The 26,545-nt window shown below is 40.5% G+C and overlaps 1 protein-coding gene and 1 pseudogene across 6 annotated transcripts in view; one reads left to right on the top strand and one right to left on the bottom strand.

Moving 5' to 3' along the window:
• Sorcs1 (sortilin related VPS10 domain containing receptor 1) overlaps positions 1–26,545 on the top strand; it is a 470,846-nt gene that overhangs the window by 283,977 nt on the left and 160,324 nt on the right. For all 6 annotated transcript variants that reach the window (XM_047552963.1, XM_047552962.1, XM_047552961.1 and 3 more), the window contains exon 4: positions 11,068–11,226. In XM_047552963.1, the coding sequence (XP_047408919.1) occupies positions 11,068–11,226 (159 nt within the window). The remainder of the gene's footprint in view (positions 1–11,067; positions 11,227–26,545) is intronic.
• On the bottom strand, positions 14,944–15,242 carry LOC124984870 (acylphosphatase-1-like; annotated as a pseudogene).

The raw sequence follows: 26,545 nt of genomic DNA, 5'->3' as shown, positions 1-26,545 counted from the left end.
TCTTACTTCACATGCAAATGTTAATGTACATGTGTGTATGTCTGTGTAGGAACAAATGTTAGAGAAACCAACATTACAATATTAGTGAAAATTGTCTTGACTTAGTGACATTTGTGATTTATCTTTTCTTTTACCTGTGAACATTTTGGAAGACATTCCTCAAAAATGTCAGTAATTGAACAGATATTTCTTCTTGCTTGTATTAGAATGTAATTCCTAAACTTTAAAGCTAATAAGATTAATAAATTAAAAGAAACAAAATTGTTGTATCTTTTCACACAGGCATCCACATTTACCAAAAGCTAGACACATGACAGGTAACTTAAACAACTGTCTTTTATCACCAGGAACGCCCCTTGTCTATCTTTTTCCTTCAATTCAGAATTGAAGGAATTAGGTCCAGTACCAGTTGTTTATGGATTGTGGAGAGGTCAGATTTGAGGAACTCACCAGTAGCAAGACTAAGCTCCAGGCTGATACAATGGAAGTGGGGCCATCAGAATAGTGTGTAATTGGTTGGGGCTATGGAAGGAACCTATCAGTCATGTGCGGTGCTCCATACATGTGAAAATCAGGCATGTCTAAGAATGGGGAAATAGCCACCCAATGTGTTTTTTGCAGATATGGATCCATTTTGATGATAAAGATATTTAAGTTTTTTTAGAAAAACATAAATTGGTGTTGACTGCGTTGAAATTTTGTCTTAATTTAAACACAGTATATCAGCATAAGAATTTAGCATGTATGTGGAAAAGAGGTTTCTGTTATGTTTATGGGAGCCTGTCTGACAGGGAAAGGATAAGAGGGGTAGGTGGGGCATGGCACAGGGAAAATATTCAAGCTGAATAAAACTATTTCACATTCAGGGGATCAATTCAGTAGTTCCAGAAGGCAGTGCTATATTATAGTGAATTGAGATGTCCTTTTATGTAATCTTGAGTTTTAGAGAAAGGTGAAAGATATCTAGTAATCTAATCCCTGTTAAGAAATATCATGGATTCATGCATGAGTTTGAGGAATTGTTCATTAATGAAACATAGTTACTATTTTTTTAGTGCTCTGTTATTTAGAAAGTTCACATTTGGGAGCAATTTTCTGAGAGTGCCAGATGAAGTAATCTATTATTAGGATATTCAAATAATTTACCATCCAAACCATAAATATCTGAGTGCCAATAATGATATTTAGGAGAGCACAATAAGAATAAGCCAGAACTTCCCAGAGCAACATATGACATATGTTTACCTTGTCTAGGAAGTGTTCAAAGAGAGCCAAACTGTGAACCTTCTTTCCTATGTCCAAGGTAACCTCTGAATCAAGATTGGCCAACTTTTTAAATGATAGTATCTTTATAGGCCCATTCAACCCATCATAAATATTAACCTTGGTCTGAAAATGCATTTGTACTGTCACAGAATAGATCAGCACTTTTCTAATTGAATTGTATGACTGTACCTTGGTCAGGAATTACTCTGATTATTAAGGATCCTATCCTTTGCAAAACTGTGAATAGGTACATGAACCATATTAGCCCAGGTATTTGAAAGATCATGTTCTTTGCAATAGTTTGATGAAGGCAACATTTTTGTTACTCTTGAACATAAAATACTTTCATAAGTGTGCTGAGAAATACCACAAAAGTCAAGAGAGCTGATTTTGTGGTTATCTTCTTAAAGTGTGGATTCCTGGTTGGTGATAACTTGGAGCAGATAAGTGTTTTATAGGTTTGGCATAGAACCACTAGGATTGAGCGGCACGGCAAAATGCAAATAAAATAAAATAACATAAAATAAAGTACCTTTACATGGACTTGGACCTGATAGAATTCGAACTCAGTATGTGTTTCTGGGGTACATTTACTATTCACCTTCCAACCAAATAGCCTTTTCTCATTGTTTTTGGTGAAACACTAATTAAAAGTCAGTAACTTTATTTGATGAGCCACTGAAGAATGCACTAAGGATTCTGTTTCCAGTTGCTAAGATATGCTGTCTGTTTTATTGGTGCTTTTGTTGTGAACACAGAGAAACGAGAATAATTTGCTATAAAGAAAAGCATTTTTATGGTATTGAACCTTTAGTTAAAAGATGAAATTGTAATGTCTACATATAGACCCTTTTATTGAAATCACTTAGGCACACTTTAATGAACATTTAACAAATCTAGCCCTCTAAGTCTGGGCAATTCATGTACCTGGAAAAACCCACAGAGAGGAATTTCCTAATTGGGGGTCTTCAGATGTCTTTGAAACTAAAAGTAACATTCTTCAATAGATATACTCACCTTGTCTTCAATAGATATACTCACCTTGAATTTTTACCAGATTAGAATTTTACAGCCTTTAGGGTAACCATGCTTTTCATAGTTGAACCCAGAGGAAATTCTGACAGTCTCAAGATTTGTGTTCCAGGTATGTTGTGATTCTGAACATCTTGTTATTCATTCTGACTATGATGACAACTCTTTTGTCATATTCCTTTAAAAAAAATTAAGTGACAAATTGTACAGAAAATTGTTGTGGTCACATACTTCCAATATGCCATCCCTCTGTGCATGTATGTGTGTGAGTGTGAGTACACACACTCTTTCTCCTTGAAAGAATCTACTTTACTCCTTCATGTTAAAACCGGCCTAGAACCAGTGACTTATTTGACTGAAAGAATGTGGCAACACTGGTCTCCTGAGATTTCTGAAGCCCCTTAATTGTTTCATCCTGGGACAATTATGCAGAAGAAAGCCAGGCACCATTTAAAAAGTTTGGCCACCCATGAAATTGCCATAAAATGTGACATCAAGCCACATGGAAGGGGCCTGGTGTCTGAGGTGCACACAGGGATGAAGAACGAGGACAAGGCCAAATATGGTAAGGAAGCCAGCTTGCGAGTGTGGCATCCAGTGCTAGCCACCATACTTGAAATGTAGATCTGGGACCAGTTACCCAGTTGAGTGCTTCCCAGATCTGAGCTGCAAAATCATGAACAAAACAAAATGCTTGATTTGAGCCATTTTTCTAAGGTCGTTTTGTTAAACAATATATAAGTGTAATAGAGATTCTTTTCTCTTTAAGAAAAAAATGTTGGTTCTACTCATTCTGAGATATGTATTTAAAGATAGAACTAGCCCCAGATACTGAACTGCCTAAGAATGAAATGATGGAAACAAAATCATCCTAAAAAATATGGTGCTCCAATATGACCTCTCTGAACGAAGGAAAAGAAGAAAGGAAAAGTGACAGATAATTACGCTCAGGGCCATGTCCATATGCACATTCATCCTTCTTTATCTCTCAGAAACAACTTGAGATGATCAATGTCTTCAATTAAATCACTGGAGAAAGAAGGAAAATTTACATGAGCTAGGTCTGTTAACAGGAGCTCTTCTTGTAGGACCCACACTAGCCCCATCTTCCTGAGAGTGCCGAAGTGGAGCACAGAAGGATTCTCACTTCACCAATCTGCAAATCCTCTCTGAAAAAACCCCTGGTGGTCTCCCACAGTCCTTTTATAAGAGCTTTAATAGCCAAGCACATTAGCAAGGTCTCATGTGGTTGAGGGTTCATTAATCTTCCCCAATACAGTCTCATATGTTTGCCAGTTTACCGCAAAGCATTAATATCAGTAAGTAAAACTAAAACATACTTGTCAGGAAGATGATACAAATAGAGCATAGGATGAAGAATGTGGGTACATTCTATTCTCTAATTTTTAGAAAACATGTATTCCTGTGGGCTTTTCCTTGCATTTCTGACTTTCAACTCGACACTTACTCAAACTAGAACTCTAAAATCAAGTGCATTACTTAAGAGAAGTTGCCCTCCCCTGAAACCGTGTTGAAATGCACCAATAGCTTCTATTTCTTGCCCTCCCTTCCTCCCCACCTGCTTTCCTTTATCTTTTCGGGTGGAATAAAGAGATTTCTTATCATTAAATGAACATCATTTCTTGTAAAGTTTCTCGTGAGCAAAGAAGATGAATGCCCATTCCTCACAGCATCATGGCTCCCTCTGATAGCAGCGAACATTTTAAAATGATGTAACCTTTTGGCATTTATAGATCTTTGGGGATTTAGGAGAGAAGTTACTGTGGGACTGGTAATGACCATGGAAGTGTGTTCTGATTGCATTTGAGGAGAGGCAGTGAGTAATGCTGGGATTTTTAAGGCTTATCAAATATTCTCAAGATATTTAATTGGTTTCCATAGTGACTAAAATAATGAAAATATCCCCTGAATTTGTACATCATTCTTTTCCTCTAAAATACCATGTTTGGATTTTTAAACCAGTGATTCAATGCTAAAAATTAATCAATATTCCATATTCTCCACTATCTTTCTAGTATAATGATAGCTATTTCTCCAGCAAAATGAGTCTATATTATCAGAGGCCAATTAGACATAGGCTGCATTTATTAGGAGAACAGTTACTTGTAATGATTCTTATTGGTTTTAGCATAAACTTCTTTGAGAACTAGCATGGGGGAAATGTGGATTTAACCACCAATGCTATCATTAGATCAGAGTGTTTTACACATTTGTATCATTATCACTCTCTTATCTATTTTATGATAAAACATAAAATCAGTCTTAAGGAGAGTAGTGGTGAAGGACAAGAAAGAGGAAGCAAAGGCCAGTATGAAAAATTTGGCATAAACTGGGTATTTTGACTCTAAAGCAAAAAAAAAAAAAAAAAAAAAAACTTTTTCTCTAAGAATATCTTAGTAGCATCTTGTTACTGAAAGTCTCTCTTATCTTGTATACAGTTCTTTATTGCCCACTCTGTTTCCTAGCTTGGCAATATTTTTATGAGATATTTGCAATACAAGGTTTCTCATTCCCCTCTCTTTCCTAAAACTGGACTATCATATTTTAGTAGAACATATAGTACCAAATGTGCCATCCTTTGCGAGGTAATAATAGTCACTTTTGCAAAAACCAAACCCTGCTTTCATAGAGACAATCCTGTTTGACCTTCATACAGACCTATGCAGTGTATGACATGGACAGGTTTATCCCTGACTAGCTGTATAGCCTTGAGCCTCATGTCTCTAAACTTCATTTCCTTATCTCTCAAATGGACATAATAACAGCCAACTGAAGTAGTTTTGTAAAACAATTGAATGTGATAATTATGTTTCCAAGGTTTAGTAGAATCTGGTACAGAGTTTATGCTCAGTACATGGTATCACAGCCTTCATGGAGGAAACTGGGTTTCAGACAAAGATCAGGTGAGCTATGAGGCATTCAAAGTGACACAGATGATGTGGCAGAGAAGCAGCTCAAGTACAGGTCTTTGGACTCAAGCCCTAACGCTAGTTCCTAGAACAGACTTAAAGTTTGTTTTTCCTTCTGTCTGTGGTTTGAATGGCGTTCGCTGAGCACATTCTTTTCCTTTCTCAATAGTGATGAAGTGCACTTATTGGTGAAGACACCTACCGCAGTCAGAATGCAAGTCTCTGGTGCACCCACACTTGGTCTGCACATCAATCTGCCCACGCAGGAGCAAGCATCTCCATGCAGGCTCAGTGCTGCCTGCAGCAACAGAAGCACTCTCACAGTAACATACTGTTGTTAAGTTTGAGATTTTCTAAGATGTCTCAAAGGAGAGGACAGTGTTCAGTAGTTCCAAGAGATAAGAGATGCCCTACACATTTTTTTCTTGGATTATCTTCCAAGGAGTGTACCCCATATATTTCATTTCTGGTGAACTGACTTGTCTCTTAGCAATGCCATAGGACTGGACAAAGGAGTGTGGAGTAATTGAATTCTCATTATAGTTGCAAATAATGAATAGGTAGGGTCTCCTATTCATGTGAGGGACTCAAATTGTACTGTATGCTCCTTGAAAATTTTTTTTCCCCTAAAATGTTGAATTCTTTGGGCCCTCATTATAAAGGAAAGAACCGTTTAAAAATAAACTCTACCAATGAACTCTTTAGACTATAATGCCAAAGTTTTTCAGCAATTTTGCTGAATCACTTATCAGGTCACAAGTAGATGGTCTATTGCCCAAATGTTCGGTCTCTTAGTATTGAATGACACTATTTTGTGTTAATGAACTAAAATGGTGCATTAGGTGAGCTTCACTGAGTTTGGTAAGAAGGGATTTAGGACAAGTGGTTACGTTGTGTCCATCTTTCCACAGACTCATTTCAATCAATGTGTGCTTCATGGGCACTTTTTTCCTTTTAATCACCTTCCTCTCCTGCTTTAACTATTTTTTTTTTTTTTTTTTTGTACTTCAATGATTCCCTTCCCATGGCCCATTCTGGGATCCTTTGTAACTTCCCTTCAAACAATTGGCAATTGATAAGCTCTTACTGCTCTCACTGTCCACTCGTCTGGGAAGGATGAACACTTGGCCCACATTGGGAATAGGCACTTTTCTTCCCACATTGGTCAGCAAATTATTTCCTTGCTCTGATTACATTTTGCCTAATTTGCTTTTAATTTTGAGGCCAAAGGCTTGCAAATAGCCTCTTATTCTGTTTATAGATAGAACCATTTCTTTTTGAATAAAGCAGGCAGATAACTGCTGCTGTTGCAGTTTCTCTTTGTCATTGTCATTACCATTATGAAAAGCATTTACTATGCACCTGTGATGTGGACAAATGGAGCTGAGTTAAGCCTTGAGCAAAGGAGAGAGAGAGAGAGAGAGAGAGAGAGAGAGAGAGAGAGGAGGGAGAAATCTGCATCAGCAGGACATTACTTTTGCTTTGATTCCAGCCCACGAGTGACAAAGAGTAGAGAAATGAGCCAATGAACAATGCATAAAATAATAACAATGCATAACAATGCATAAAATGCATTAGGACCAAAGAAATGGTGGGAAACATATAGACAGAGAGGTGATGAAGTGCTCTGTGTTAATTCCACCTTATCTAAAGAGGTAAATGGTGGAATTCTGGAACCTTCTCCTAGAAAAGGAATCTGGAAAGCTAAATGATTCCTCTGGGAGAAAGGTCCACAGTAGACACCTGGAAGGATCAGAGAGTTGCTTGCCAACCATTTGTAGAATTACATCATGTGGCCATCTGTTGAATCTAGAGCAAATTGGAGAGAGTGAGGACGCATTTAATTCTTGACGACACTGAGCTGTCAGAAGGAATACTACCAAGAAAGAGAGGAGTGACGTATTTGAAATCTATAAATTGCATTTCATGTTCATTTGTCACCTCGAGGAAAAGCAAATAAAGCTTCTTCCTCCTTCTGAAGTGGATGATGGATGATTGCTTAGAGTTGGGTGGCGGGAGCTGTGTCGCCTTTATTGGAAAACAATCCATCTGCAGATGCAGTCTGTGCAGTGTCTGCACACCCTCCAAGGCATAGGTGAACTGGTCCTTACCACTCGTGGGCTCATTTGGACAGAGAATAATTACTCCTGTTAAAAGCAGTCTCTTTCTCTTGTCTTCACCTACCTTGTTTCCACATCGAACAGTGGAGACTTGTTCAGGAGGACTTGGACTCCCAGTGTTACAGGGTCCTGGTGTTGCAGGTTCCTTCAGGAGAAGGCAGGCATGAAAGGATTAACTCATTCACTTGTTCGTCCTTTTATTCATTTACAAAGATATATGGACCTACTATGGAACAAGATTTGTTCCAGGCAAAGAGACCCCTCCTTTTAGGGAGCTCCCTTAGGGAATGTGTAAAATTTAGATTCATGCCTTTTCCTATGTTCTTCTAAAATTCTGTTACATCATACTCCAGAATACAAAGGATTAAATGCAATCAAACATCGTTTATTCAAAGTCAATGAAGAGCCAAGGGAGGGTAGAAAACTGTTATAGTTAGCTTTTCATTGCTCTGACTAAAATACACAAGAAAAACTTAGAGAAGAGAAAGTTTATTTAGGGCTCCTGATTTCAGAGGTCTCTGTCCATCGATGATTGACTCCATAGGTCTGGGCTCAAGGTGACACAGCACATCATCAGGGAAGGGCCCAGCAGAGAAAAGCTGCTTAGCTTGTGGCAGACCAGGAAGTGGAGACAGAGAGAAGAGGGGAAGGGGCCCCAGGAAAGATGTAACCTTCCAGGCATGCCCTCAGTTACCCACCTCCTCCAGTCATGCCCCACCTGCCTACAGTCACTGCCCAGTTCAGCCCATTAGGATGGACTGGTTAGGTTATAGCTCTCACAATCTAATCATCTCACCTCTGAATATTTCTGCATCAACAGGGGCTTTTGAGGAGATTTTCTGTATCCAAACCATAATGAGAGCCATCCTGAACCAGCAAAAATAGGGATCATTGGGAAATTAAGTATTTACTACATTTCAACCACTGTACCAATAATAGCCTAGTTAGTTAAAGGTTGAGATGAAGAGATTGGAATACCTTGTAGACAGGAGGCATGCCCATGTGTGCACACTTGTGTGCACTTATGATTCAGTTGCAAATGAACATAGGTCATGATATTCAATGAAAAAAATAAGAATAAAGATCTCTATCTGTGATATGATATATAGATGTGATTAAAGAAGAGGAAGGAAACATATGTAGTTTAACTGGATAGGCTCATATACCATTTATTTTTCTTTTGTTTTGTATTCTACTGAGATCTCAATCAAGTTGTTTGTGTAATAAAAAATGGCCACATAAAAATGAACCCATATTGACCAAGTTGTTTTGAGTAGATTTGAGCAGAAACTTGAAAGAAGGACTACTAGAAAGTTTGAATTGTACTGGTATATCTGTAAAGCTCACAGAAATTTCCTATCCTCTTCCATCATTTCTCGAATGTCCGAGTCCCAAATGGAGGGTTTTGTGTGAGTGCTGTATAGACAGGGTGGGATTTTGGTCTGTCTGTTTTCAGCATTCAGAAAAAAAAATAAAAATAAAAAAACACTAATTTTAATTATGCTATATTAAGTATCCATATATTGGAAAATATTTGCTATCTTCCCACAATTATCTAGACACAAAATATTTTACACAGTCTGATGGCTTTAGAGTCTAGATGAACATAAAATATTTAAAATAAAGTATAAATAAAAATCAGCTTGATTGGGTATATGCTGCAGGCCTAGTTTTAATTATTTTATTTTATTTTTATGAAATTGTCAGGTGAAGCAGGTGGTGAAATAAAAAGAGAAGAAAACATTCCGGTCAGCAGATAACTAGGAAAATGGAGGGAGAAAATCATCACCTTGTCTGAGACAATAGATGCTCTGTTAAATTGAGCCTCTTCATATTATCATGGAAATTACTTTTTGGCAGTAGTGTGAAAGGTTGTTATAAATTAGTGTTAATTGTGGTTAGACACACAAAGCAATATGATCATTTGATGACTTATTTGTTATTTGAAGAATGACAGCTTTTATGTGCCAATAAATATGAAATCACCTGGAAATGTTTCTGTGAATTTAGGAGCCATCTAAACAGCTTTGCTTAATGCATGCACTGGTGTTTAATGAAGCCATGTGAGTTTGTACTTAGAAGATTACCTGATGACTCTTGTCAACCATCCAGTGAGGGAAGCTGTCTACTTGGTGAATGTGAGACACATAAACCTATAACTGTGTGAGAATTTATGATTGGCAGGCAGCGGCTTCGCTGAATAAGGTATGAGAGGGGATTAGTCTCCAGTTTTGTGTGCTTCCTATCTCATCTGGAGTACGGATGACAGTCACCACATTCTCCTCACCTCTTTTGTCTTCTTCAAGAAGAGGTTTGAAGAATAGCAAGAAATTTAACTAATCCTGGATAGCATAGAGTTCAGGCACAATGTGTCTGGAACACAGACTCTACGCCATTTGTAGTGAGAAACACAACCCCTTTCAAAGATCACACCAACTCTTCTTAGGTTTTAATATGATTGCCTCTGAATCCTTGAGAAACCTCTATGTGTCTGTTGGGCAGTCTGCTGCTTTATGTCATGGCTCTGTTCTCACTCTCTCTCCTCTCTCCCTCTTCCTGAAACTGCTGCATCCTTGGCTGGTAATCTTTAAACCCTGGGCTGCAGTGATTTCTCTTCATACAGCTACACATTAAGCACATCTTTCTTGCTTCTCTGAACCAAACTCAGAGAGTGCCAATTAATAAGCTGATGGGGAAGAAGTCAATGGGTAGCATTAGGCCCCATGTCTGGAGATATTAGGTGTGCACTTCTACCGAGTGAAAGGAGACCCACAGAGGGTGGCGAGTGAGGCACTTTATCATACATTCCTGGAGGCATAAAAGGAGAGGATAGAAAGCAGCTTCCAGGCCACCTCGTCCATCTCGCTCCCACTGTGGACTATTCGCAATGCTTGCATCCCAGTGAGTGCAAAGCATCTGAAGCTGTAAATTTTTGCGTATTTATAGCCCCTGGGCTGAAATTTTTGAAGGGCAACCAAATACAAGTAGGCTTTCCATGGAAATTCCACTCCTATTTTTGCCCACAGACAAATATCCCTATTCTCATGGATCTTGTGTTCTAGCAGAAGGTTATAGATAAACAATGAAATAATAAGTAACTTGCATAGGAGGTTAGAAGGCGATAAATATGTTGGATAAAATAACCTAGGTAGTGTACCTAGAGAAAGCTTTCAAAAGTCCAGGCTTTGACTCAAGGCTCAGAAAATCCGGTTGAGGGTAGAATGACAAGGGACACTCTTGATGCAAAATGAAGGGGTATGAGAGAGGGAAGGAAAAAAGGAGGCAGAGTGGAGTCCTCCCTCTTTCTGTGTCCTCCATTCCCACAAAGCACAGTTACCAGTCTTGCTCAGGTACTGTCCCAAATGGAGCCCATAAGGTACTGGACAAAGGAGCGCTGCCGTTAAAGAAGTCAAAGGAAATGTCAAGGTGAAGAAAGAACTTAGAGGAAAAGAAAAAAATAAATGTAAAAAGTGAGAGTCCTGTGGAAGAAACTCGGTCCTCCCTTCCCTTTCCATCCTTAGAAATTCCCCTGCCCCTTTCACTTCCCATTATTGTGTGGTGTTGGGCCCTGAGAGTGGAGGAAACAGCAGAGTGAAGCTCTTTGGCCAAGAATTCTCTGCCTGCCCCTTTTCTCTCCCTTGTCAAAATTTCGGCGCAATTTGAGTTTTGTAAGTTTGTAACCTCTCGGTTGTTTTCTTCCCGTACCATTCTTCCTGCAGATCATGTTACTCACAGACCCGGAGATTGAGAGCAGTTTATTGATCAGCTCAGATGAAGGGGCAACTTATCAAAAGTACCGACTGAACTTTTACATCCAGAGCTTGCTTTTCCACCCGAAGCAAGAAGACTGGATTCTGGCGTACAGTCAAGACCAAAAGGTGAGCACGATGACCTGGTGGAGACATTGGTGCTCAGATCTCCAGGGAAAAAGAGAGCTAGATAATCACCTCTGCATTTCATCTCAGTGCTGCTTCAGTTCTGTGCACTAGCCTGCACTCTGTGCCAGTGGGATATGGGGAAGCAAAGAGGACCTCACGTTTCTTGCTTAACCCAGATGAACATCTTGAACAGCATGCAGAATGCAGGTTAGATTCTAAGCAAGACACTGTGGAGAAGCAGTTCTTAACTTAGATGCTGTGTGAGTGAACATTCTGGCACTGTAACAGATAACTGTGATAATCAACTTATAAACAAGATTTATTTTGACTTACAGTTTTGGAAATTCTACTTTGGAGGTCCTAGTTGAGTGTCCCCATGCTTTGGACCTCCAGCAAGGCAACTTTATGGAAGGGGGTATGGCAGAATAAAATCGCTTACCTCATCAGCAAGGAGGCAAAGGGAAGAAAGTGTGAGATGTGGCCAGGGCCCCCACAGAGCATCCTTACATTGACCTAAGGACCTCCTAGTAGACCCCACCTCCTAAATATCCACACTTCCCAGTAGCCCTGCCTTTGGGATGCACACAGACCTTTAGGCAACATTTTACATCCAAACTTTAGCAGATCTCTAAGATTGTCAGGAGCCACTGACCTCCACAGAATCTAAGACTATTTTATGTATATGGGTAGTGATCAATTTTCTTGGTAAAGGATTCATAGCTTTGCTCAGAATCTTAAAGGGAAGCATAAATTCCAAAAAGATTAAGAACACTAAGGGTTTGCTAAAATAGTGAGAGAAATGACTAGAGTACAATAATGTGCACAGGTAGCGTTATTCAGAATCCAGTTACCTCAGGACTTGTCTTCACTAAATGGGAAGATTAGTGGAGTCCTCTTCTTAGAAAGCATGAGATGTGGTTATGCTTTTTATTACATGAATGTGCCCCATAAATGTCATATGGTATCTTAGGTACTCTGTACTACCTATGCACTACAAAAAGGAAATAACACCTATTTTAAGGAGCTTATATTCTCAGCTGGAATATAAGGCTGGCAATGGCAGATATAATTAAATTAAATAATAAAAAAAAAAAAAACAACATACATAGGCAAATATGAGAGTCTGTAACTGAGGGAAAACAGGATAAGTATTATTAATCAGTGAAGTCATTCTGAGGAGTCACTTTAGAGCAGTCATGTCTTAGAAATTTTTTATATTGAAAGAAATACTTGCCTGCCTGAGTTGGGAGGAGATTCCAGGGTTTCATCTGTCTGAGCATGCATCAGTGTTTGGGGTTTTCTCTGAAGGCAGAGGAATGGTGTAAGCAATTTCCCAAGGTCTCTACTGATGTGAGCATTTTGGAGGAAGCAAATTAACATCTTAGGCTTTGAGTTTTATTCATGGTGTCTTTACTGCCAAACAAAATGCACATTATGCCTAAAAATAGAAAAGATTTACAATTAGTAGTTTTTGGGTTTTTCTTTTTTCCTCTTGAGCAGCCTGGGTACCCTTTGAACAGAATGTACAATTTTGTTCCTGGAGTCAAGCCACAGTGCATCTGGTCCAGGATGGTTCAGTTAACAGGTGAGGGCTGAGCAGCCCAGGACACAGAGTATTAGTCATTTAATCCACTGGGTTATTGAATTTTATTCGACAGTTGGTTAATTTTTTCCCCTGATGCCAGAGGCACAGTGAAGGCCAGATTTACCTGGCTAAGTAAAAACTATGCATCTTTGCAATTATGCTGGAGGAGAAATGTAACCCTTCACGTCCTATTACTTCAAGCACTGCTTCCTGACTCCCTGTGGCAGAGTGTATTACCCTGCAGGAGGTAGGGCACGTGGCCTGTGATCCCAACTCAGCCATTAGTGGTGAATAGTTTTAGTGTTGATTTCCTTTGCCTTAATATATGTTTGTATGGGTAATTATAATCGCAGATGCTCCTCCAATGTGTTTGATAAAACCACAAATACTAGACTCCACATGTTTTAGGTACTCTGTGTGGTTGTAATGTCAGTATGTAATAACCATATCAAAAAACTTAATTAATACATATAATTTCACAATGTCTGAGAGAGGTCAAAAAGTTAGTAACCTCACTTTTGCATAATGGATGCATAATCAGAGTGACTGGATGAAATTTATGAAATTAGTACCCGAGTTGAGGAGATGGAGATTTAGTGATATGTTAAATTTGAAGTCCTATGAAATGACTTCACCTGGACCTTAATGAATATATCAGATTCCTATTTGAGAGAGGTACATTTTTTATATGAGGAATGTCAGAAATAATCATATAAAGTTTCAAAAACCATGTTTACAGGATTGTGTATTTGGCTAAAACTGAAGTTTGGTAAAGCTAATTAAAATGCCTGTGTGCACGCGCGCGCACACACACACACACACACACACACACATACACACACACTCTTTTAGAACCTAATCTTGATTAATTTTCACTTTTTGACTGATTGTGCAGGCATAAATTTTTTTTTTTTGTCCTAATTAGCAGACTTTGGGAATTTTGATCAGGGTGATATGTTCAGAGCTGTGGATGTCAAGGGCTAAAATGCTCATGTAAGAACGAACTGAGGTCAAGCTGAGGTTAGGGAGATGGGTAGTCCTGGCTTCACATGTTGAAAGTCTGGAAGAGAAGATACCTTTTGTCACCACAGACCCTTTAGAACTGAAATGAAGCCTTATCCATCTATGTTCTATATGATGATAGGGATTCAAAAATGTGAGAAGTTCATACTTTTCTTCAAAGGGAAAACGAGCAATTGGTATCATATGTGGATGGCCCATGAATGCAAAAACAATTCCATGAAATCCAATAGGTTCTCGTTTTCAAGGGTGATATTTGAGGTGTACAGATGGGTAGAAGCCAGTTTTCTGCCAACCTCTCTGTTTCTGCAAGAGAGAATGAAGGATAAGTCATCCTCAGGGGACAAATTGGGTAATCTGCTAATATACAAAGGGGGCCCAAGATTCAGTCTTGCAAAGTTTGAGCCACAGAATGAATCAGCTAGAGGGGAACAGGCGCTGACATCACCACCAGCTAACTAGCTAACTGCCTCCTTGGGGAGCATCTCTTCCAGAACTATCCTGAGAACAGTCTCTCCTGGCTTCCCATATTTGCTGTTTTCTTTTTATTTTAATGCTGTTTTCTTTTTCTTTTTCTTTTCTTTTACCTTTCCTTTCCTTTCGTTTTCTTTTCTTTCTTTCTCCCCCTTTAAACACATAGTCATATTTATTTGTTTTGTACCTCCTGACATTGTTTTTTCTGTACTTCCATAAGTGAGACTCTTTAAGACCCTGAGGACAGAACTTGGATCTCTGGCCTGAAGAGAGCCCTTATGAGTTCCATAGCTCTGCTCCTGCTGTTTCATCTTGGATGCCTTGAACACTCGTTGGAGGCTTTTTGATGTGAGCATTATAAGGATCTCGAAGAGTTTTGTTGAACAGATTGTCTTTACTGACCCAAGTTAGAGTTTCACTGCCCATCACTTCCATGGGAGGCTGGCTGGTTTTTTTTTTTTTTTTTCTGATGGTTTTATGGTTAGAATTATGTAAAGTTATGTTCCATCACACATGTAATATGTAATAACAAGTAGCTCATACAAAAATAAATAATTCCAATATTGAACACAGAATAGTTCTATATTGATAATAAAAACCCAAACTGAGTTTTTCTTGGAAAATTTAAATTCAGGCCATTATTTCTCAATTTGTAAATCAGAGTAATCCAACTTCAAGATGACTTTCTCCTGGTTGAAATTTGCTCTGTCAGTGTGCACTTTGGAACTTCCTCTTATCTCAAGCCATTCTTGCATCTGAGGTACCATGGAGATGGGACCTGGCAGTTGTCCTTGTACTGTGCCACATCAGTGTTCTGGACCCAGCCTACCAATCCTAGCTTTTGACCCTCAGCTTGAGTGTACTTGCAGAAAAACACCCCTCGCACCTTCCCCAAAATTTCTTAATCCACTGACACCAAGGTATCCCCTTCTGCCATGCTCAAACCCACCTCCTCTTCCCCCCATGGGGCTGAATCACACCTGGGACCACCAAACCCCGCCTCTAGCTGCCTTAAGTGGTTTTTAATTAAGGATAAATTTATGTGGTATGGTATCCTCAGATTTCTCAAAATTAGGACATTTTGATGTTTTAGTTTTTTTCCTGGGGGGGAGGAATCTATTGGTGATATTCAATATCTAGGTGGTTTCATTAGCCAGGGTTCTTCCAAGAAATAGAACCAATAAGAAAGCGATTATGAAAATTGGCTTATGAAGTTATGGAGACTGAGAGGGCCCAAGATCTGCCATTTGCTAGCTGGGAGGAAATGAAGAAAACCAGTGGTGAGATTCAGCCCAAGTCCACAGGCATGGGAATTGGGTGGTGATGGGGGTAGATGGGAGGAGTGCCAATAATGTAAGTTCAGGCCCAAATTGAGAGATCTAAGAACTAGGAATGTGGGTGTCTGAGAGCAGAGGAGATGGAGGCCTTGGCTTAGAAAGAGAGAGCAAATCCCCCTTTGGAAGCTGAAATAACTAGATGATGTCCACCCACATGGGAGGTGGGGTTTCTCAGCTGATTCAGATGCTACTGTAAAGTGCAGGCACCCTCAAAGACACACCTAGCTATGATGCTTACCAGCTATCTGGCATTTCTCAGCCCACTCAGACTGACATATAAAATCAACCACTGGGGTTATTGCATAGAGTTAAATGCTCTCTTGAATAGATTCTCCAAGAAGGACCAAAGGGGAAAGTATAAATTATTTTTCCCATTTAAGTTGTTAAAGAAATAGCCTTACTGCTAGAACACCCTGCCCTAGGACTTACCAGCGTGGAAACGGGAATGAGACTCTGACCTCTTGAGGATCTATGTGAGGATGTGCCTTTGGAAATCATACCCCTCAAATTCATAGTGAATCCCTGTGAACCACATGAAGAAATCCATGGCATTTATCATAGGAGCATGAAGATCTTGCTCTTTTATTTATTGGTTGTTTCTTTTTAAATGTAATTTAAGCAGTAGGCAAACTGAACATTCTGCTCTTGTTGTTGTTTTGTTTCTTTGTATTTGGAAACAGAACAGACAGGAAAAAGGAGATACAGGCTTTTAGTTCATTGCTAGTTTTCCCTGACTTTCTTGCCTCAATACAGGAAACCACCCAAGGAAGGCTTAGCAGCAGGCTGAGTCTGCCAGATTACATCTTTATTTTAATTTGGCAATAAACTAGTGTACAAACTGTGCTATAAAACATTGCCTCCAACGGCATCTCTCAGTCTGTCTTAAACACCTCACTAAACATGATGTGTTGGGAAACATTTGAAATGAGAGAAAACAAAGAGCAGATGTGACTGTAAGGGGGAAAAAAAAAAACCAGGAAAAAGTATAAGAATATGCATATACCTCAGCTTTGTGGAGCATGCCGGGTACGGGGCTGCTGGCATCTCTGTCAGGGTTTCCACTGTAGGAGCCATTTGTAAAGAGAAAGTGTGAAGCTGTGAAGCCAACATGAGGGCTGCCAGGACTCGGGCTGCGGCAAGCTCTGGAGGAGAGGCCCCTGGTCTCCTCATCCAGGCTGGCCAGCCTCCTTTCCCTACAGCTCTGCTGCCCTGACCACCAACCGAGGGTCCTGAGCCGCGCCCTGCTTCTCCCCACCCTCGTGGATGCCCAAGACCATCTCAGCCATGAAATCAATTTCTGCACAGGCAGGCCTGAACTCAGGCTGGATGGAGACCACTGGAAAGCCAGCGTTCATGCAGAAGGGGGAGGGTAGCGCCAGGGCCCAGCCTGCTGCTCTAAGTGGAGCATGGCAGCTCCAATGTCCAGATTTATTAGAGAGAAGCAATCCCGTTCTGTTCCCAAGGGGATATTTTCTTGGTTTTAAGCATTTACAACTAACTCAAAAACTTGAACATGAACAGTGCGGAAGTCAGAGAAACCTTATTGATGGCCTCATATGGGTCCCCAATTCACTTTGTCTCTTCATCTTTCACATTATATTTGTTTTTCTCCCTATTGTTTTGTGCTTAAGAAAAAAAAAATTCATTTAAATTGAATGACCGGTTCTGTGGAAGGAGCACAAAGTCTTTAGGACAGCTTGTTGGGCCAGTCTTTCTCTGGTGGCAGTTATACAAAATTCACAAATTTATATTGTGTCATTTATTTTGAAGCTCAACCAGACAGAATTCCAAGTAATTCTATGTAGGAAACCTGCTTTTCCCTTGATCTCTCATAAATTCCAAGGAATCACAGTGTATGAAAGAAATACAAAAGTGTAACTCTTTCAGGCCTCAACTTCAACATTTTGATAAATATGTGTCAATACATGCAAAGTGAAAACGTGATTTTGAAGGGAGGAAACAAGTTTTGATAAAGGAGATTCCGTTCAGGAATAATGAAAACCTTAAATATGAACAGTTGGCATTCTCTGTATAGATGGAAGCTGACTTTGAATTAAAATTATATATTGGTAGAAAAGGAAAAATGTACTGCCAATGTGTTTGGTGGCCAATGGTAGAATTTTAGATACTTGCACAGAAGTAAATTTTAAAAGCTACTTTTAGCTCCTCTCTCTTTCTCTTTCTCTCTCTCCCCACCCCCACCATTGTACAGTTCCTCAGATTTTTATTTAAGCGATTTCTTACCTACTTTTTAAAAATAAAATGTCCCTTTATCCCTTTTTATTTGATTCTTCTTTTTCCTTACTGGGCCATAAAGCAGGGAAAACACTTCTCATGGTAGCTTTGAATGCTGAACATTCCCTGAGACATGCTGCCTACTTAATACAGCAGCAGATGAGATGTCACCACTGAGAGGCAATAGAGCAAGCTGATAAGATTGTCACCTCTCTACTCTGCCCTGACTGTATGATGGTCAATAGCTCACTTAACTTTGTATTTTCTCCACCTGTAACGTGGAAGGAATAGTAACAATACCTGCTTCACAGGACTGTTTGGAGACCCTGAGAGAATGTATGTAAAACACTTAACCCAGAGCTTGGTACAGAGCAAACGTTACATGGATGCTAGCCAATGTACTATTTCAAGACCTGAGAGATGGCAGACCAAGGAAGCTCAGGCAACAAATAGCCACAGCCTGCCTTAGCCAAAGCCTGCCTTGTCCAGTGTCTTTCCACCATGGGAGATATAGCACTTTAATTCAATGTTGAATGCCCTTTTAGATAATCACTAAAAGCTACCATGGAACCAGATAAATGGAACAAAGAAGAACTGGTATATACAGCATATGGATAATATAATTGATTATAATAACATCAAGCCATTAAATATGAAAGTATTTATCTCCATAGTGATTCTGTTTGTTTTTGAATAGACCTAGCGACCCTTTACTGTCAAAAGGGTAAGATGGAGATAAAAGACAAATGGATCCTTGAATTTCAACCCCTGGGGATATTCAAATGATTTCTGCACAAGCATAAACACTTAAGAAACTAATATCTATCTTATATGATCACGTTTCCCCAAGGCACTGCATTAAGTAAAAAGGCACTCAGTTATTCGTATGAAATATGTTGAGCATTATATACCATGCTGGTTTGGCAAGATTTCCATGTGCTTGAAGTTTCCCAATGTCAGGGCAGATTTCTAAACTCATGAATATGTAAATAATTTAAGTATCCAAGTACAAAACTGGCAATTAGAGTGGAAACCAGGGAGCTTGCTAAATGTCAACCCCAATCCTTGTTTATAAAACAAATTCCCAAGCTGAAAAGCCATCATATGCAAACAGGGAAGGCCTACATTCAACTGAGATGCCATGTTTAAACAGGTTGTATCATTATTTTTCAGTTACTATTTGGAACAGTTTGATCTATGTGATCCTAATGATTTGAGAGAAATAGGGTACGAGAACAAGGAGCAATGCATGTGTTAAAACAAGTGATTAGAAAAAGGTTAGAACAGACAGAATTAGTTTATCTCAGGCCTACATAGGCTCTGAAATAGAGGTATATGTTTGCATGTGCAACTTTTCAGTTGGTTCTTGATCTTTTCTGTCATCAACACTTGTCTCTAAGAACCTTCTTTTGCTATATACCCCTGGACCTGGGTGCACAGGAAGTGTCTCCAAATAAAGTGGCCCAACATCACATATTGACTTTTTCTTCTCAGTCAGCTCCAGTTCCATATGTCTACTTCCCCAATCTCAGAGTGCCAAGCCCAACCGCAGGGGATGTGACAGCCTTCAGTGACAGCTGAGGAATGGCCAGTGTCAGATCTGACAAATCCAGTCACAGGAGGGATTGATGGAGCCGGCAGTAGGTCACCATTCCCTCTCACCCTTCATCAGCAGAGCCTGAATGCTCAGCCACGGTGCTCTCATCTTTTGACTTTGCTGACTGGATATTTGTATCCAGTCTGTAGTAGCTCCCTGCAAGGTTTGGCAAGATTGTTCCTACCCAACCTGGTCCTGGGCTCCATTTACAGCTTCAAATCCCACTTCACTTTTCTTTATGCATTACAACCACACTGGGTCTCTTGTCTTGGTCAAAAAAATCCCCAAAACACCATTCTGAGTTTTGCTGTTCCGTTTGCTTAAGCTGATCCATTCCTCTGGAACACTTTTCTCTACATCTCTTTTCTTAGGACTTCTCATTCTCCTTCAGTGCTTGCCTTGAAAGCTTTTGCAAATTCCCACTGAAGCACTCCAAAACAGTGTATCCATTACTATGCATTTTCTTTGATATCCTTGATAAGCTAGCTTTTTTCTTGGAGAAGCATCTATTGGGTTGGAAGTGATACCACCGGTTTATTGGTGACGTGTTCTGCTTCCTCAAATGTTGAAGTTTGAACACTAGAAAAGCACTCCAAGGCAAGCATATAAAGCAGGTTTTATTTAAAAGGAGTGTAATGGTTAATATGAATTGTCAGCTTGATTGGATTAAGAGATGCAGATGATTAAGAGGCTTCTGGGTATGTCGATGAGGGCCTGTCTAGGAAGGATTGGAATGTGGGATAGTGAACTGAAATGGAGATCCTCCCTAAGCATGGGCAGCACCATCAATTGGATGGTGGCTTGGTGGAATAAAAGTTGGAAGAACAAGGAAGCAGAAGCAGTTGCAAACTCAACTCTTCTTGAAAGGGTTCTTGATTGCCACTTCAATCTTCTGAGGATATTGAACTTGTGCTTCTTCACTCTTCCAAAGCGAACTCTGCTCGTGATTCTCCAGGGAGTTTCCACAAGCCTTGGTCTCAGACTAGGGTAGCACTGTTGATCTCTCTTGTTTTGGGGCTTCTGCCTCTTGCATTGCACAGTTGCTGATTCTTCTAGCTCTCCAGCCTGCGGACAGCCATTGTGGACTATCCAGCTTCTGGTCATGTAAGTCTATCTAATATATTCTCTTTTTATAATCATACCTGTTGATTCTGTTCCTCTAGAGAACCCTGACTAATACAAGTTGTAGCACAGACTTCTCCCTGGAGGGAGCGGGGACCATAGCTGGTATTCTGGTATCCCAAGAAGTAAGAGCACCCTGCCCCTTTTATAGACTTACTTTTTCTTTATTCTCTTGCTCTCTCCCTGCTTATCTCTCTCCTTCCTGCATTTGTGACTAGGAGTTGCCAGTGGGATGGCGAAAAGGTGAGAAGCAGATGGGCAGGGGGAAGGGCCAAATGGAATGATCCAGGCAGGAAGCAGCCCAGGAGGCATTAATTAACAACTCCCTGTCTGCAGCCTTTTGGGAGGGGTCGTATAGGCATAGGTATAATCTTGTTATCAAAGGGCTCTGGAGACATTAACATTCCAGTCTCCCAGCTTCCTGGATCCAAACCAGCCTCCATTTTCTCTATCTGACCTGATCATCTATCTACACTAACTGCCTGTCTTTTATTCTGGCTTCCGAGGGGCAGGTGGAATCTGGGATTACCATCATGTTGTCTCACTGTCGATGGCCCATACCAACCAGCCATGATAAAGACTCCTCAGCTTATAGAGAAGTGCCGGGGAACCACTGCAGGTGCTGCTGAATTTGGTTTCCCCTTACCATGAGTTCTGGTTCTCACTTGTGCTGTGGAACTAGAACCATCAGAACATACTTCAGAAGACTTTGTGTTTCTCTGGACTGACTCTTTTTCCTTCCTATTGAGTCTGGAGGAAAAAAAAGAGCTGGGTATTTGCAATGCCTCAGGCCTGGCATTAGGAATTTATTTGAAGTCCTTAAGGTACCATCTCTTTCTTGCTAAAAGGAAGGCAGGAACAGAAGAGAGTACCAGAGAGTCATGAGGTGGATGAGTGCTTTGTTCTGCAGCCATCCCTGGGGCAGTATTAGGATGAGGCAAATAAATAGAACTGGCAGGGTTTTCTGTGAGCCTTTTCAAGAAATGCAATTTGAAGGCCCCCTGCCTCCCAAATGTTAAGGGCAAAGTAGAAAAGAGGAGTGAGCAAGCAACCTTGAAAAGAGCCAACAGCAGGAAGGGTTTCGCCAAAGGAAGTCTCTCCAGGAGTTGTGTGGAGGATTCCCAGGAAACTACCCCCTGACTAGGGAAGTTGCCCCAGGAAGCTTTGTGGTGAACAGCATCCTGTTCTGGCAACCAGAGACTTCAAACACATTACCAAGACGCTTAGCTTTAGTGCAATTTGTCTTATACCAATTCCCATGGCATTGGCGTCCTTGCCCCAATTTTGTAGCTGTAACAGAAAATTCATGCTGTATATCCAACACTCTGAAAGATCTGAAGATACACTGATTCAATTTGGAGGAGTATTGAAAAGACTTTCCAGGGACAGTGACAATTACAAACATTTGCATCAACACAGAATGTTGAGTTTCCCTTCTACTAGGAAAAAGATGCCATTCTTCTAGGGTTTGAACCAATGTGTGAATGTTAAGATGGGGGGGCAATGACAGGAAACTGCTTTCAAACCTGCTTCTCTCACCCCATCTTAATCTGCTATAGATTAGGAATTGTGAGTAAAGCCACTGCATCTCGTTCTTTCTCATACCCAAGTTATTCAGTCCTTTTTTGACACTCTTCTTGATTATCTCCTGAGGGCGCCCCACATCCAACTTTTAGCTTCACAGGCTGCCTGAAGAGGGTGCCACAGATGTCTGAGAGTTGGTTATAAACTCACATCAAAACTAACCCTTGAAATCACATCCTTTACAATTAAGTCTATTTTTATCTATACTCTTCTTATAGCAGACAAAGGCAGATGGTGAGAAAACAAGTCAATGTGAGATTTTTTAAGAAAAAGAAAACCTCAGGAGAGAAATGTGGCAGAAAAGAGAAGTGTTGGCAGCCTCAGCTCAGCATAATGACAATGTGGAGGGTTAGACCCTGGGGCTGCTACTAGATCTTGAATGTTGGGTTTGTGCTCATTAAGTTGTGTTTTCAAAGACAGGAAAGTGGTCTCAGCTATCATAGAATGATTTTAGACTAGAAGGATTTTCTGCCTTGTATTCTTGGTTAACCAGAATCCTTCCCTACTCCCTTTCAAAATTTCTGCTCCTTCCATTCTTTTCCCATATTTTGTACCAGTGTTAGCAGAATAAAGACAAATACCCTTTGTGAATGGCATTTTTGGGTGCATGACAAAGGATTAGTAGATGCACATTGCCCTCTTAAAACTTGCTGGAGTGTTCCTTCTTTCTCTCCCTAATCTCTTTCTCTCTGTTTCTCTCGTCTTGGCATGGCTGGAGAAAGCTGCTGCTGCTTTCTCTGATGTGACAGATAGCAATGATAGTTCTCTGTTCTGTGTTCTGACAGTCAAAAGAAACCTTGGAGCTGGAGACGGACAGGGAGGGAAATAAATCTTATTTAGGTGCTGCCAACACTATGAATTTTATTAAAGGACATTGACTTGTTCGACACGAAAACCTTCCAGTGGCAGCTGAGATGGAACCCGTGGGGAAAGTGCTTTGATACCTTTCCCTTCTTTGCAGAGGAGAACTTTGCTGTTAGACTCCGTAGGCTTAATTAACACATTAACTTGAATGACTGTGCATTGCTGTTTTTTTCCCTTTCTTGGTATAAAAACAGGCTGGACAATTAACTTCTTAGGGAGAAAATGCTTGAAGTCGTAGGTGGGGTATACAGAGCCACTTTATCTTAGGGTGAATGTGCAAGACTCTACTTGCAAATTTTTAGAAGTTTCAAATGTACTGATATTTATAGACTTGATTTTAAGATATTAGACTATAGCTATGTATCCTTGGAAGCAAAGCATATTCCTCTAATTCCATTATCCATCTGTTGAAAAACCTGAGTTCCTGACTATGTAGATTTATGACAGGGAACTTAACTTGGGCAAAATCAACCCCTTTCCCCTCAATTATCTGCTATGCTCTGGGCATCTATAGACATAGAAAAATGGGATTTGTGACATCTAAACAATTTGTAATCATTAAAAAAGCAGGGAATATTCTCAGATATTTTAGAGTGATTTTATATAGGAAGAAAAGTCTACTTTGCATTAGTAGAAGACTCCCTTTAAAGACTGTTAAAAAATAAATATTAAGTATGTGGCCTGAAGTTCAGCAGTATCTGCTGTTGTATCACAGGTCCGTGGAGATGAGGCCGGTGGGACTCTTCATGGGTAGGCGAAGGTTTATAGAGAAGGCAGCCTTTGATGTGGCATGAAAGGAAACTGGCATCAAGGTGGACAGTCTTGAAGGAACCTGCCCCAGGGTGGGTAGCCTGGGTAAGGGTGCAGGAGGGGGATGTGTCTAGATGGGAGTGGGAGGATGAGAGGGCCCATCCACCAAGGCCAAAGGGTCCCTTTCCAGAGATGAAATTGGGACGGATTTCACTGGGCTGAAGGAGAGAGGCTTGGTTTATTGTTTTGTGTACCCACTGATCCAGGACCTCTTGATGCTCACAAATAACAAAGCAGCCTTTTGAAGATATGAACAAATATCATGGGACATACCTGACTGGTCCACAGGCTCTGAATCCAAGCCTAGGTGATAAATTTACAAAGACAGGGGAAAAAATAAAAAAAACACAGATGCTGGTACCCAGCGATTCATCACAGAGATGAATTATCTATGGGAACAGGGATGGCAATTCCTTGGAGTAACCATATGAGCCCTTAGAGTTTCTATATGATTCTTGCAGGATTAACGTGAGTCTAGCCTTCATGTGCAGAATTATTATTTTGAGCCATTTTGATTCTGTTACACTTGTATTGACTTTTGTAAATATGTAAATGTTGTAAATTTACATAATATCTTATGTAAATATAGATATTAACGTGTATTTGCAGGTAGACATAGGCACATGACAGTGGTGTGAACTCTCTTCACCCTAAGATCATATAAAAAAGTGCAGCTCTGCACAAATAGAACAGGTAAAGTGGGAAATGGGGATCTTGCTGTTGTGGTACAGAACTTAGTGTTAAAATACAAGATGGCCAGGTCATGCAGGGGAATAAGAACCATGAGGTGCATCCTCTGGCTTCTTGGGTTCTGACTCAAGGTGTGAGTTGCCCCATCTTTCTTATCTCTGTAAGGAGAGCTACCTCCCCATCTTGGCATTCTTAAAATGTATCAAACATGAATTGTTTCCAAGAAACCTTTGCCTTCCAGGAATCTTGGGTGTGCTCTTCAGCTTCCTATCACTATAACAAAATACCTGAGATATCAACATATAAAGAGAAAAGGGTTATTTGAATCACAGTTTTGGAGGTTCCAGTCCATGGTCAATTGGTTCTGTTGCTTTGGGCCTGTGGTGAGGCAGCACATCATGGTGGGAGAGTGTGGCAGAGCAAAATTGCTCACTTTTGAACCAAAAACCTAAAAGAGGAAGAGGAAGGGGCTGGGGTCCCACCTTCTTCAGGGATGTTATATTTTAGATATGAGGTATCATCCAAAAGCTCATGTATGAGACAATTCAAGAAAGCATAGAGGTAAAATTGGGTTATGAGAATCTCAACCCAATCAGTGAATTAATCTCCTGATAGGGATTAACTGGGTAGTAGCTGTAGGCAGGTAGGATGTCACTGGAGGAAGCGGGTCATTGGGGTGCGGTATGCCTTTGGGGTATATATTTTGTCCCTGGAGTGTGAAGCTGTCTCTCTCTGCTCCCTGATTCCATGTCCTGAACTGCATTCCTCAGCCATACCCTTCTGCCATGATGCTCTTCCTTTCCTCCTGCCCAGAGTAGTGGACCCAGCCATCTATGAACTGAGACCTCTGAAACAATGAGCCCCAAAATAAACTTTTCGTCCTCTAAAATGATTCTTGTAAGGTCTTTTGGTCACAACAGTGAAAAGACTGACTAAAACAAGGGGGTACTTCCCGTGTCCTAAGGAATTCCCATGAGACCTCACCTCTCATGGGTTCCAACACTTCTCAATCGGGCCAGTCTGGGACCAGACCTAGCACATGGGACGTTGGGAGACATTCAAGATCCAAAATCTAACAATGAGCTAAGAAAAAAAAAAAAAAATGTCGGAAAAAAAAAAAGCCACAGATTCTCCTTGACTGGATGCTCAAATACTCTATAACTAACTGATCCAGCTACTTGTCTTAGTAGCATCTTTTGTGGGGTCAGGGTATGTTTTGATCAAGTGGAAACAATGCCATAAGAGGTGCCTTAAAGGGTCAGTAAATATTCTCTTGGGATGCATTGTTCCTCGGTCACGCCCGGTGCATCCAGTCATTGTGAGTCACTTGGTGAGTCATTTGACCCTCTACGGAGAGCTGTGGCTGAGCAGAGATGGGCAGGCTGGGCCGTGGTGGTGCTCAGTGCAGTGTGACTCACCCTCCACTCCATGTGGGAGTTGGCAGAGGCCATGGTGGAATATTGAGGGGCAGGTGCATTACAGACCAGGGACATAGCAGGAAAGAGATGTTCTAACTGACCTTTTCCAAATCAGTAACAAACTGCCCATGGAAATTCCAGTACCTAAAGCAGCGGGGTGCTCTGGGCTGCGGTCAGAGGATGCTGTTCAGGGCAGAAAAAGTTCCAGTATGACATGAGGACTACCGGGGCAGGAATGTCAAGGAGCAATGAAGAATAAGCTGTATGAAAAGAAAAAGATGTTTTAGGGGATGAAATATGTGAGGGCCAATCCCCATCACATGAGTAGGGACTCCATGCCCTTGGAGGGTACAGAAGCAGGGTGGCAAGTGGACTTTAAATCTCACCAGCTGTGTGGCCAGCTGTAAAATAGTCAAAATAATTTCATTTCTCACAGGGATGCATTATGTGATAATGCATGCAAGACCCTTGGTACTGGTAAGAGCTTAGTCAGTGTGGAGTGTTTTATAACCTGAGGTTCCTTTGGTGACTCCTAAAGACCAGCATTGGCTCCTCATTCCTGCAGGATCAGTTCTGGTCTCCC

Source organism: Sciurus carolinensis, chromosome 5 (genome assembly GCF_902686445.1).
Source record: "Sciurus carolinensis chromosome 5, mSciCar1.2, whole genome shotgun sequence".
NCBI classification, from domain to species: Eukaryota; Metazoa; Chordata; class Mammalia; order Rodentia; family Sciuridae; genus Sciurus; species Sciurus carolinensis.
This window is presented reverse-complemented; position numbering and strand designations above follow the sequence as displayed.